At 32.6% G+C, this 14,262-nt stretch overlaps 1 protein-coding gene across 1 annotated transcript; it reads right to left on the bottom strand.

Annotated features, from left to right (window-relative positions):
* Positions 1-4,549: 4,549 nt before the first annotated feature.
* Positions 4,550-12,813, bottom strand: LOC126852160 (venom dipeptidyl peptidase 4). Its single transcript, XM_050596646.1, has 14 exons — positions 12,705-12,813; positions 11,522-11,576; positions 11,112-11,341; positions 10,884-10,958; positions 10,759-10,811; positions 9,999-10,195; positions 9,623-9,792; positions 9,413-9,513; positions 9,026-9,274; positions 8,562-8,776; positions 6,996-7,278; positions 5,857-6,051; positions 5,605-5,765; positions 4,550-5,461 (listed from the first exon to the last, which is right to left on the bottom strand). The coding sequence occupies exons 1-14, from the start codon at positions 12,726-12,728 to the stop codon at positions 5,154-5,156; spliced, it is 2,316 nt and encodes a 771-aa protein (XP_050452603.1). The 5' UTR covers positions 12,729-12,813; the 3' UTR covers positions 4,550-5,153.
* Between the last annotated feature and the right edge of the window lie 1,449 nt (positions 12,814-14,262).

A 14,262-nucleotide genomic window follows, 5' to 3' on the forward strand; every position in this document is an offset into this window, starting at 1 on the left:
GTCGACAAATACTCTACCGTTTTTCATGCAATCGCGCACCCTCTTTCAACATAAAATATATCACGATCCTTAATCAAATCGCACGCCGCTATTCCTCTTATCCTTTTCCTTCCTTCTTTCCTTGCTCATTATCTCTATTCCTTTCCTTTGTCTCATTATCAAATGTTTTGAGTACGTACAAGTAGCTACATTTAGTAATTAAAGTTTAATTAAAATTAAAGTTAAATATGAAATTTTTGATTTTACGATTTATTTGACAACAAATCTAAAGAAAGATCTGACAATGAAAGTGAAAAAAAGCGATAAAGTAAAGAGAAGTAAAATTGCAGGAAGTTATGATTTTGATCATTAATTTCAGTTTTAATTTTACAAATAATATAAATATATACGCATCGCTTCTTTTATATTGGGTGATCTCACAATTTTATTTATCCTGATTTGTGTGATCCAATTTAGACAGCGTTTTTATTTCAGACGAACGACTATATCGACTTTTACGAGATTTATCTTATCCATCTTTTAGTTCAGAGATCTACGCGTGATTTTCTGTTTTTCTTCTTTTTCCTGCCCACCCTATTTCTTTCTTGTATATTTTCCGCTTACCTCAAGCAACGTTGGGCTGAAGTAAATTTCGTTTGCGGATAAGGCAAACGAAATTGAATTTTCCATGTTTATTTAACTGCAGGATGGATGGAATTTTTGTAATAGAGTCTGCATTGCATGCTTTTTAATGTATTTGATTTAAACAAATTCATAAAAGCTGACAAACATTCTTGATATCCTCATATTCGGAAACATTGCGTTTCACCAAAATATTATTTTATCCTATATAAAAAGATAAGCTTTGTTTAAAGACTCACGTTTGCAAAGATGTATGGTACGAGATACGAATACCGTATAACGCCACGGCGTTACGAAATATCTCGCGTCATCTCGTCGTCGTCCGTCTTGTTGTTTTACGCATCTCGCCAAGAATGCGCGACGGGTTCATATAAACGTCGTCTCGGTTCATTCCGTAAATTCACAAAGTGGCGAAGACAAATTCGACACGTAATGCATAAGTCGTGCGTGCCGGTAATGTAATCACAATAACGACGAGCCATGAAATTTTTAAAGAATTTAATTAATCTAACACGGAATTTCTCGTTCACATCTTATTCGGATACTATCGACGAACGAATTTAGTAATCTTGCATAAAAATCGCACATCCGTGAAAGTCTCGGCAACACGCGAGAACGTTATTACGCTATAATGGAGATGACGAAAATAGTAAAGTGCATATTTCGGACGTATCCTTGCTACAGAAGGTTCGGCAAGATATCGCGTATTATCACGCGGCACCACCCAAGAACGTGTCGAGGCCGATGTAGTTTACAGTACGGGACCTCCCTTCATAGTCACGCAAAATGAAAAGCAGTCTAACTTTATTCAAGGAATATCGATTGATGGAACAAGAAACGTTGCATGCGCGTCCTTGACTTCGGAAACCTTTCCGTTTGAAGGGCCAGGGTCGGCAGGTAAGAGATTAATCGTTCAGGAAACTTTTCGCGCGCGGTCATGAAGGCCTTCATTGTTTCTTGCAAGACACGTTTCTTGATCATCAGATAAGTTGCACGATAAGCTCTGGCATAATTTTTTTTTTTTAAGTCTTATTAATTTAAAGAGTCATTAATGCACTTAATAACGACGCGTGATATAACAAGTGATTTATTTAGACAAATCAAACTAAAAAAGATATTTTAGTACTCTAGAAAATAATAAAATAAAATTTGTGAATACATATATTTTTTACATATTCTGTTTTTTTTTTTTTATTTATTACAATTATTTGTTATTGTACACACACACGCGCGGGCATGCAATTATATCTACTCTAAAAATCAGCTTTGAAAAAGAATCGATTATATTACTATGATTGACTACTACAATTTATTTGAACGAAATAAAAGTTTGCCATTTTCATTTGGATTCTATGTATTTTACCGCAATCACAGAAATGATATCGTAGAACGCTCTTGATAACATTGCTGTCCTGTAAAGATGGGGTGATACTCATTCTACACAGATAAATTCGAGAATGGCATCGAGCACACAAAGGACAATAACGAGCTTTCGGGAGGTCACACTGGCGGAAATTCGTCTCACGGGTTCGATCGAAATACAGTTTCGATCTGCGGCAAATTCGAAGTAGATCCGGAACGGATGCGCGTCGGTGAGAGAACTTTACCCCCGGTGACATTTCAAGCGATGGCTGTGGGTCGATTATGCAACAATCATCGCGGTGGGAATTTCTGTATAAAATTTAAATTGTCTCGGGAATAGTAGACATTTTGGGAGACATATGCGACGACGAAAATGAAATATATTGATGCTGCGACAAATTAAATTACCATACTATATTTTTTCTTATTTATATGTAAATGTAAAAAAGACGAAATCAGACAAATAATTAACGAGAAAACAGATATTTTTATCGATAATTAATATAAAATATGATACTTAATATTATAGTAAATCTTTAAAAAAATAATAATTAATTAACGTATACAAATATAAAAATTTAAATTTAATTTTAAAAATTAAAATATATGTCTCTTCTTCTCTCGGTTATACAATTATATTTTTATATTTTAATTTAAATTAATAGTTTATAATAATTTTGATGGTTTATAATAATTTTATTGTTTGACAATGTATGTAAGTTTTTAATAATGAGGATTTATATATTTATATCAAAGCAACTTTTGCCAAGATGGTCGTATTATTAGACGAAAAACAAACTGTACGTTATGTTTCGTTTTCCGGACGGCTTTGACACTTCCGTTTAACAATTGACTTTTTTCACAAAACCCATTGGCACGCGTTATAGATAGGTAAAAATGGATTTTCTACCTTCTCCTCTTATTCTCGCTAGTCAATCCCATTTTTATTCAACGGCACGTTAATGCAACGTAACGTTTCATAGTAACAAGAATCTTCAATAGCGAAACGCGAAAGTGTCATAGACATTCGATCGTTTACTATGTAAATCTGCATAATTCTTCATTTTTTATGAATAAAATTCGAACAATAGGTCACGAGATTGCACCAACAATAGTATTATCAATAGTAGAGTTTTTCTTAATTCACAAATACTAACACAAATTTAATTGACATCGGCATGCGAGTTAAATATCTCGAATTTTATTTTTGTTGTTAAAATTCTTTCACTAAAATAAAAAAGTGGAGAAAATTATCCCAGAGATATCAAATTAGATCATCGCTTCGTCGTTCTTGTCAGTCCCCCAACCCACTTCTCGACTGCGCCACTTGTCTCCGCTCATTCCTTGTGAAACTTTTAGCGGTGGTAGGGTCGCATCTCATTATAGTTGGACAAGTGTACTCGCGCTCTATTTGTCTGGTGGCCGAAGATCGCTATCCGCGTCGCCGATAACATTTACGGGCGATGAAAAGCGGTTGGACGGGATCGATGATGACGCGTGGCATTGTTTTTGCCCGCGAGAACTGCATGACCGCGACAATGGCTAGCGCGCCAAACACCTCCCACACAACGTCTCCTTTCTCCACCACAGAATCCTCTAGTGCGGAAAATAGGCTACGCTCCTTTTGTTTAGGCTCTTCTTGTCGCGAATCGAATGTAGTTTCCTCTGCTTCGGGGAAACTCATCACAATTCAATCTTAAAAGGAAGTTTTACCGTACGTGACGGAATCGACTTTTGTGAGAATTTCTGTACCAGCGATAAATTCGCGTTTGTCCTCTTTTTCATTTTATCTCACTTTATCTTATTTTATAGTATAAAGTATAATTCTCTTTGTAATTACTTTGTAATGATTTTTTACAATTACTGTAAAAATTAATTTAAGCGTTTTTCTTATGTTTTTATTAATTGTTTAGAAAAGTTGAAAAACGTGACGAGATATATAGATTAATCAATCGATCGATCAAAATCTGAAGTTTGGATAATTTCCAAGTATCTAAAGTATATGTACGATTTAATTTTGACGAATCTATCTGATGATCACCATTCGACTGAAATGAAGGAGAGTAATAGCAAGATATACCTAAATAAATTGAATTGCTTGCCATATATTGTAGATTTGCGTGCCAAGGCAATCTCTCATAATGTTCTTCAGCTATTAAAGCACCATTTAAATCGATGTGTGTGAGAAAGATATTTCAATACACATCGAGAATATTTGATATCTATATATATTATCTCCTTAAAATCTCAGTGAGTTGACTCGATGTCATGTTAACACATTACGTTTATTAACATTGCTACGCGAGAAAGTAATGTTGCATTAATATTATATCACAATAATAATATATTTTGTTTTATTATCTATATTTTTGATAATGAAATACTTGCAATATTTTTAATAATTTTATATATAAACATAATATGCACATATTTATAAATACTGCGAGAAAAGTTTTAAAAAGGATATTTATATCAGAAAAATTGATTTATCAATGCTAATAATTATAAGACGTCGATTAGATAATATCGAAAAAATAACGATTTGAATTTGATGAAAGTCCCATATCGAATGTCCTTCTTAAGCTTCACTGACCGAAAAGAGTCATAAACTCAGTGGAAACTCGCTCGAATGTTTGAACAAACATTTTTCTTCCCGACTGTCGAAGATTCCAGGTCAGCGAGCCAAGTTACCTCGAAAATTCGCCCATCTTCCGCACACAAGGATTCGCGGATACGATGGATAGAATGATTAAATTTCCCAAAAGTCCCTTTGCCCGCACTAACCGATCGAATTGGACGAGCGAACTACATGGACAAAAACATGATTGTCAGAAAATGCAAGACGTGTATCGTGTATGTATATTTTATATCCTATACAAAGAAAGAACAATGTAAAAGTATTTATTTATTATTTTTTTTTTTTTTTGGCCAATAATATGAAAATCCAGGTCACCGAAGTTACTATGTACAACAAGAAATCTTGCTAAGTTCTTTCTGATAAAAAACATTTGGCAATATCGCAAGGTTCATTACGTCATGTAATTGTGTAAATAAATTCTAAATTTTCAGCATCATTCCTTTTTTTATATTATAAAAATATCTAACATATTTAGTGCAGTCGAATTTGTCATCGCGAATAATTCTCTTCTCCGGTGAATCTAGAAGCGTGTTTAGGTCAAGCCAAAGCATTTGTTCCAAAATTTGTCCATCGTGTGATAGAAATGAGGGGACACGTGTTCGAGACTGTGCGCCTCGTCCGTGTAAGTGATCTGTTCGAACAGGATGTCGTTATGTTCCAGCTCCTTGGCGAGCGCCATCGCTTGCTGATAGTGCACGTTGTCGTCTCCAGTACCATGTATTAACATGAATTTTTTGCCGCGTATTCCCTCTACTCGTCGTGTGATATCCGTGCGATTGTAACCGGCGAGATTGTCCTTGGCAGTCGGCAGTCCCATGAATCGCTCCGTATAAATAGAATCTGCAATAAACCGGATTCTAAGAAGACGCGCCAATTATGGCCGACAATTCCGAAAGAGATTGTTAAGATTAAGAGTTCAGATTATTTCTCTTCCCTCTTATATCTTATTGACATTAAAAATAATCAATTTTGTTGCTAATTACCGTAATAGATCCACGAAGTTACAGGCGCAACAGATATACCGCACTTGAACGCAGAGGCTGTGTCTGTTGCGAGTACCATGCCAGTAGAAAAACCACCATAACTCCAGCCCCATATACCCGTTCTATTCGCATCGATCCACTTATATTGTTTCTGCAGAGCTCTAAAATATGACGAAGAGAATATATTTATAATGTGTGTTTGCTGTCGAAAATAAAGTAATAGCGTAAATATCAACAATATAAATTACTCACGCAGTAACAGCGATCGTATCTTCGATCTCCACAGTTCCTATATTCCTGTATATCTCGAAGAGCATCTTGCTGCCCTTGAATGCTGATCCTCGTGCGTCGATCCACGCGTAGATTACGTGTTTGTTAGTTGTTAGATAATACTCATATTCATATTTTGCATTATCAGTGATTCTAACTGAATTTGGACCGCCGTAACTGCGATATAAATATATTTTTAAATGATTATTTTATAAAAACTAGATATTTTATACACATATTATACATCTTTTATTATATAGAAGAAACATAGCTTCCTTATAATAGATTATGCAGATTAATTTTATCCAACTTTGTGCTACAAATGGCTAGCATAAATTTGTAAGTACAAAATTAAGCGCTTGATACGTGACTAATGTTTTTTTAAAAAAGAAGAGAAAATGAGCAAGGTAAAATTATCATTAAAAGTAATTGATCGTTGCGAAAGCTTTAACATGAATCAACCGAACAAACACACACACAGACTAGATCAAAGGTGACTCTAATTTTAAATGGAGATTGCGAATCCCTTTGCATGCCGATCAATCATACCATATACTAGTATAATTGCGCTAGAGCCGCTATTAACGATATATATATAGACAAGTATTGTCTTGATTAAACATTAATATCGATGTAATTTTTAAAAAGACTGCTTTTTCCAAGATTTATTTATTTTTAATATTTAAATTTTTTTAAATCTCTATACGACGCATCACAAAAATATTTATATTTAAATCAAATATAAGTAAAAAATATCCTATAATATATAATAAAAAAATATACGTATTTAATAAAATATATATCCTATAATATATAATAGTCCTATAATATATATATAAATAATCCTATAATATATAATTTAATAAAATATATATCCTATAATATATAATAAAAAAATATACGTATTTAATAAAATATGTAATAATAAAATCAATTTTAATTTATTATTAAAATAGACTTATGATATTGAATAATTTAATTATGTTTAAAAAATTTGATTATATGTTCACATTTTATGCATAACATAATAGCGACAGATTTAACAAAACTTTTTTGTTCCCTGCGTAAAATCAAAATAATTTTATTTAAAAAAAAAATAAGAAAAGTTTGAATATACTCACATATTTACTAACAAGGGATACGATTTATTTTCATCGAAATTCGGCGGCAGTAACAATCTGACCCTAGCATTATAGCCGTTTACGGTGACGTTGAAATCTCTTTGTTGCGGCATCAACCGTTGTGACAAACGTTGTCTTATCAATAGATTAGTTTTCCAAATCAAAACTGGCTGATGATTGCTGTCCATAATTGTTATTGTAGCTGGATCAGGTCCAGAACAGGTGAGAGCGTAATATGATCTTCGACTCGAAAAAGATGCAGTCGCGTACGCGCATTTATTTCCTGCAACATTTAAATTGTTAGAATTTTTACAGTAACAATTAAAAATATATGTGAAAAATTATAATTTCTCGTTTTCTGTTCGATGTAACGAAGTATTTGCGCATGCCGTCTCGATTATTTTCATTTTAGTTCTCGTGCTTGACTTTTGCTTCAATTTTCAGATAAGTATATAGTAATATTCATAGTAATATTCATGCACTGTAATAATATAACATAATGTAAGTAATATCACGCTCGCGTAAAGTAATATAAAACGTGCACAAAATTTTGTTTGCTGAGCACGAACTCTTTGAAAGGTAAACGGGAGACATAAATTTCTGCACTTTCTATAATACTTTTCTCAGTACTAGTCATAATAAATTTTGATAAACATCATATTTTAATCGGATATATAGCCGACATTGACGAAGCATATCAGACCTGTCATGGGCGTAGATTTTTCGGCTCAAATAATCCGACAAATTAATCTCTTTTGCGACAGCGTGGAGGTACGCAGCAGCTGCTGCTGCTGCCAATAGCCGGAAAAACTTGCACAAAAAGTAATATTTCAATCTTTCGAATCTTCTCGCATAGCAATGACGAGATAAGTTCGGGGCAAGTTCATACGGGCAAATTTGAAAATTCATATTTGAATTTGCAGAATTGATGCATTCCACGCGCTGTGGAAAAATATGAAAAGAAAATTGCGGCAGTTTTCAAAGGGAACGTAGTTGCTAAATTACGTCGGCGTCACCACTCTCATTTGAAAGTTTTGCATAGATCTTCCCGGCACTATACATTCACGCGCATATATGTTAAATATTCATGAACACGACTTACAGCTTTCGTCAAATGAGTCATTACTCCCGATGGACTTTTGCGTTTTAATTGGAACATGTACCTATCATGTGTCTAAGTTGCTGTCGACAATGTGTTCCAAAATTTCTCCATCATCTATGGGATTTGCTTAAGCATTCCTCAGTCTCGTTCAAGAATCGAACACAAATTTAAAACGAACAATCAGTCATTAAAATTTACAAAGTTTTTGTATTTTTCCTCGCGTACATATGCAGAAAGTATTTTTTTCATGCGAGACGCTTTGCTTTGAATAAAATATTCTGATATTACTAAGCATTCTCGTGACATAAAGTTACAGCATTCGCGTATGCAAGCTCGTCATATTAAACTAATGAGAAAAATGATAGACATTGCGTTTCTCCCCTTTTCCTCCCTCTTCCTCTTTTTCTCTCTCCCTTTTTTTTTTCTCCAATCGCATTCGCGACATTCATGATTTTTTTGAATACCTTCCGGCGTAAGCAGCCCGCAGGATATGCAAGTTGGTTTCTGGCTCGCATCCAGAGGCACCGAATACAAATTCCTCTGGGTCGGTTCACCCGGTGCCGTAGCAAGGTAGTAAACTTTGCCTTTAAGCGAATCGACGGCCAAAATGGAATGTACCTCAGAGGGACCGGGCGTCAGATCTACCGATGAAACGAATCGGCCACTTTCGTATTCATATCTGACGATGTAATGTAAAAGTTAGATTACGAGGGGAAAATAGATGATGAAAAAAATTTTTGATATATATTTTTGAGTCAATAATCTTAAATTTTCCGCAGATACGCAAAATGCATTGAAAAATTTAACTTTGCAATTTTTTTCAACGTTTAAATAATAAAACGCTGACGCAAAATATTTTGAAAAAGTTATATTTTTTTTTTTTTTATAGATCTATGGAGATGCATTTGTTTAAATTGTTTGGCTTTACCTGTCTATATGTCGAAATTTACCGGCGCTAGTGCCAGAATCCTTCAATCGTAAAAGTAACGCATAATCATCGGCTCTTATTGGGCGATTTGGTTGAAGCCAGCCCTCTTTTTCCTCGTCGTACAAAATCGGTTTACTAGCACCCTGCGTATCGTACATGATCAATTGAGATTGATTTTGCACGCGGTTTGTCCATGTCACGATCACATGTGTTATGTCCCACCAACTTGCAGTGAACAAAATATTATCGCTGCGAAAGAAATTCAAGTAGAAATATATTAGTATATAATCAATCTCTTATCAAGTAATATATGATTAATCTCTATTTAAAGACACGTATACGGAACACTTGTGTGTGTTATTAATATTAAAATTATCATAAACTTGCCTGCCAACCACATCAACGGGTGCTTCCAAAATGATTGCTTTTGACGATGGATCACTTAAATCGATTACTGATAAAAAAACTGCTGGATTAGGTGTACCTACCTACAAATAGCTGATGAATAGATAATCGAATAAAACTTTGAATACATATAGATTTAGAAATTCTTCTTCTCCTTTTTGTCCCTCTCTTTCTTTTGAAATAAAATCTTACCTTAGGATATTTTAGCTTTACTTGAGTAGGATATTGGTTCTCAAGAGCACCAGGCACGCCGTAATAAAAGTATGCCATATCTTTTACTATAGTATCGTTAAAGGTTGCAAAGGCCAGATGCTGTCCATCCGGAGAATACCACATTGCGACTGCGGACCTAAACACTTCCTCTGCAATTAACATTTATAATTACCTCTTTGAAAGAAAAACTACTTGTATAAAGTATATTTATACTTATTATATACATGTATATATTTATATTAATTAATATAATGTATATATGTATTTATTTTATTTTTATTAAGATTGATATTTATTTATATTTATAATATTTATTTTTATTAACATAAATATTTATTTTTATTAAGATGATTACCTTCATATACCCAATCCGGAATTCCATTGTAAAGGACACCGGGTTTACCGCTTTCCGTCAATCTACGGACTATAGTCTGGCCGTGATTAAAAATCATGTGATAGATATCGTTATCATGAACGTAAACCAAATCATTGCCGATCGGCGACCATAACGCCAATACGATAGGAGCCTCATCCGCAATTTTTTCATATGTCCTGCAAATGTATAGAAAACTTTGTTAAACATATTTTATTGCAACAGATAATGAGCCGATTAAAGATAGATAGCAGCTGTAATTATATAAACATTTATATTATCTTAGCGTATAAACATCTGTATTATCCTAGCAATTATAATTGCTAAGATAATGATAAGATAAAATGTCAGATTTTTCAATCCACTTTAGTGACGCACTTAAATTAAAAAAATACACATTCATTATTGTTTTATTTATTTAAGATACATCCTATATAAATATCACAAAGGAAAAGCTCATTAAAATTCTTCAAAACTCTAGTGATAAGCGAATAATATTTAAAAGAGAAATTTTCCTCCCAAATGAAAATTCAGATTTTGATAAACCTATTCATTATAAAGAATAAGCACGATTAAGTTGACTTTATTTAAAATCTATACGTCTATTCATTTTATTTTTGATATTTAGAAATATAAAATTTAGAAATTTATCAAACTTTGTTTTGTAATCAATTTATTAATATTAATATCATCATTATAAATATAATAAATATGTCATAAAAATATGAACGAAAAAATTTACCTGCGATTTACGTCGTATACTACATAGTTTCTAACGGTCGTGTGTCTGAATACCTGCGCAAATTATTTATCTTACATCTATTCATATTTGGCGAACGAAGAAATACTAAATAATTAATCACTTACTTGTCTAACATTGTAACCGAACAGAATATATTGTTTGTCAGCCGAGAATGTTGCCGAGCTGAATTTGTATGGCAGCTAAAACAGTTTTAACATCGAATTTTACTAAAAGGATATAAATTCTTATAAACAATTGGTTTAAAGTATCGAAGAAAAAAAAAAAGAAATATCAACTACAGATTGAAGTCTCTCCGAGATTAAATTACATGATAGATTATAAAATATACTTACTGGTAATTTGGATCCATCAAAGATCCGCTTATTCTTTTTCGTTACTACGTCATAAACAGTAATATTGTTTTTACCAATGTCTGTAACCATAATTTCTGTATCGGAAATCCACGTGCCATTGAAGCCGAAGATATAGTAATGTTGAAGATAAATCTCCTCCAGGGTGAATGGGTTCTTGGTGATTTGATTATCATTGTTAGTGCGAATTTTGGTGCCATTAACATGTGGAACTAAACATATACGTTTAACACAAAAAATCTTAATGTCATATGATTAATATATTAATAATATATTAATAATATAATCAAAATTTATTAAAATTTTTAATATCTATGTCATTGAGAATCATAAATTTTCGTATATTTGTCAAATTTTAGTTAGAATTATGTATATTAAATGAATCGACCTACTTGTCCGCGATTGGCCGATGAACAGATAATTGCACAATATAAGAAGTCGAAGAATCTGAAAGAATTTTAAATTGTGTGTCAAGGATATAAAGTTATTAAAACTCACACTTTCGCGTGCTGGATATCAGTTTTCTATTATGATTATATTTATACGACTCGACTCGACAAAAAATTAAATAAAGAGAAAGAGAGTAATGTATAGACAAAAAAGATTTCAAAAACACGTTGATGATAAGGGAAAAAAATAGGGTGATAAAAAAAAAGGTGAAAGTAGATTAAATGATCGAGAAATCGAATTTTTGAATGTTGAATAATCATCTTGATAATGTTTAGGCTAAAAATCAACAAATAGTCATAAAATTACTGTCACGCAATCTTTCAAGTGCCAAAATGAAATTGATGATAATTTATATCGCAAGAATAAATGTAAAAATAACTTAATGTTACAATAAGTTAATACTTTGAACGTATATTATCGTATACTTTCTTAGACGAAAATGAGGGATGGGAAAGAGCTTAGACGAAAGGCGATAAATCGAGACAGTTCGAACCCTCGAAACTTTTCCATCCGTGGCTTACATCTGACGAAAAGTACTCTTACGAACTTATCGATATGTCGGGATAATACCTTACGTCTCACTCATGAACAAAATCGAAACAGAAGTAAGTTGGATAAAAGTCACTTGAAAGATTGCAAGAATTCCAGTAGATCGATATTTACTTTTTCACTTACTCCTCTTAAGCGCATTGTGAAAATGAATCCGTTATTCAAATACTTTGAAAATTTCAAAAATGATATAATCTCACATCTCTGATTTATTCATTTATACATAATTGCATGTCTCAAATACTTTACAAGCTATCGTTTCTCCCATTAGTGTTGACAATTTATTTGAAAAACTAAACTTTGAACTTGTTTAGTAATAACTTGTAATTAGCGTTATGATAATTTGTCAACTTTTCGAAATTCAATTTGATAAATGTCATTAAGGACTGTAGATATTTAAATATACAGCGTGGCGATTTATTTTAACTAATAGTTTACAATCATAGATCTCTTTTCGCTTTATAAAATTTTCTATCTAACAATTATCGCAAAATGAATAATAGAAACACACATTCACGTTGTCGAGAATCGAAAAACGAGAAAACCGCGAGTTTGGTATACCATTAGACAACGTACCGTATGTTTTGTCATGGCGATCATCAGCTGATTTATTAATCGCAGAGTCTGAATGACGATTGAAAAATCCGCTGCTGACGCGTCGACCGATCTCGCGAGTCTAACAGAGACTAATATATCGTATGCTTTCTCGACGTGGTCGCAGCAATAGCACGTGCTCCCACTTCTCTCAACAAATTAGAGGCATACCAGTGTATAAGTGCCTGTGTATCTTTTGTTGTGTTTATAATTAACTCTTTCCGCTTTTTATAATAATTTGCAGTATTTTACTGATGCCGATAAGATATTCCTCTTCCTAAGTAAAATCAATTCGTATAAAAAAAAAAAAAAGACGAATAGATATATCAAGTTTTATGTATACATTTGTATGCGATAAATATTATACACGTAAATTATGTATATATATATATATATATATATATATATATATATATATAAATATCATACACATGATTACATATTTTTCTTTCTTAAACATCAAATTAAGAGCATTGTTACATAATGATAATTATATCATAAAATTGGAAAAGCAGTGACAGAAACAACGAACAACAAAATAGCGTGTATTAAACGCCAACTGACTGTTGCTGTTATCAAGGCCGGCCTGTTATTATTTAACTGCATATACGATAACAATTATCTATATATTCTCGTGAAATAGGAAACTAATATTTTGTGCTATTTAGCTAGCATAAGATTGAATGTGTTTGCTAATAAAATGGATTAAAAATCAATCAATTTTATCGATAGAGATTGTTTTTCTTTTTTTCACTTTGCATCTTTCAGAAACTTTAGTTGTCACATAATTTTTACAATGTTTAGAAACATTTACATCAATCCTCGACGTTGAAAATATACTTTTCGCTTCAATAAAAGTCATTTCGGAAAACGCGATCGCTACGATCGCTGCTGGTATAGAATTCAGCGGGTCAATGCCGTAGCTATTGAGGAAAAGAACCATCCCCCAACCTTCCTCTTGATGCTACCAGCCTGAATCATTTCATGGCATCGCGAGTGACACACTTTATGAGAGGAAACATTGCTGTCATCAGCATTATCACCGCGTCCGTCTTCGTCGCAGTCATTTTGCACGTGGATCATTATCGAATCCCAAGCTCTCGACAATCAGCCAATCTGATTCGGTTGTAAGGTCGCTCGCACTCTCCATCGTTGGCGATTAAATAAAAAAATAAAAAAAAAAAACAAAAAATTGAAAAATTGCGAATATCACGAATATACACGAAACGGAATGATAAGCGAGAATGAAAACAGATTCCTAGACACATATAGAATAGTTGTCGTTTCAAAAATTTAAAATAACATTTTTTTTTTTGCTGTTGTTCTTTTGATGCTGTTCAAAATTATGAAATGTATTTTTGACCGCGAAGTGTATTTTCAAGAGGGAATTAAAATCACATTCAACTTCTCCATAAAATCTATATATTTTTACTTTTGTATTTTTTCTACGTGCTTTTAATTTTACTGTATTTGGAAATCTTGCACAAATTAATACGAAAAACAAATGGATATCTCAAAAAGCCATTGCGATAATAATTTT

The sequence above is a fragment of the Cataglyphis hispanica genome, chromosome 10 (genome assembly GCF_021464435.1).
Source record: "Cataglyphis hispanica isolate Lineage 1 chromosome 10, ULB_Chis1_1.0, whole genome shotgun sequence".
NCBI lineage: Eukaryota > Metazoa > Arthropoda > Insecta > Hymenoptera > Formicidae > Cataglyphis > Cataglyphis hispanica.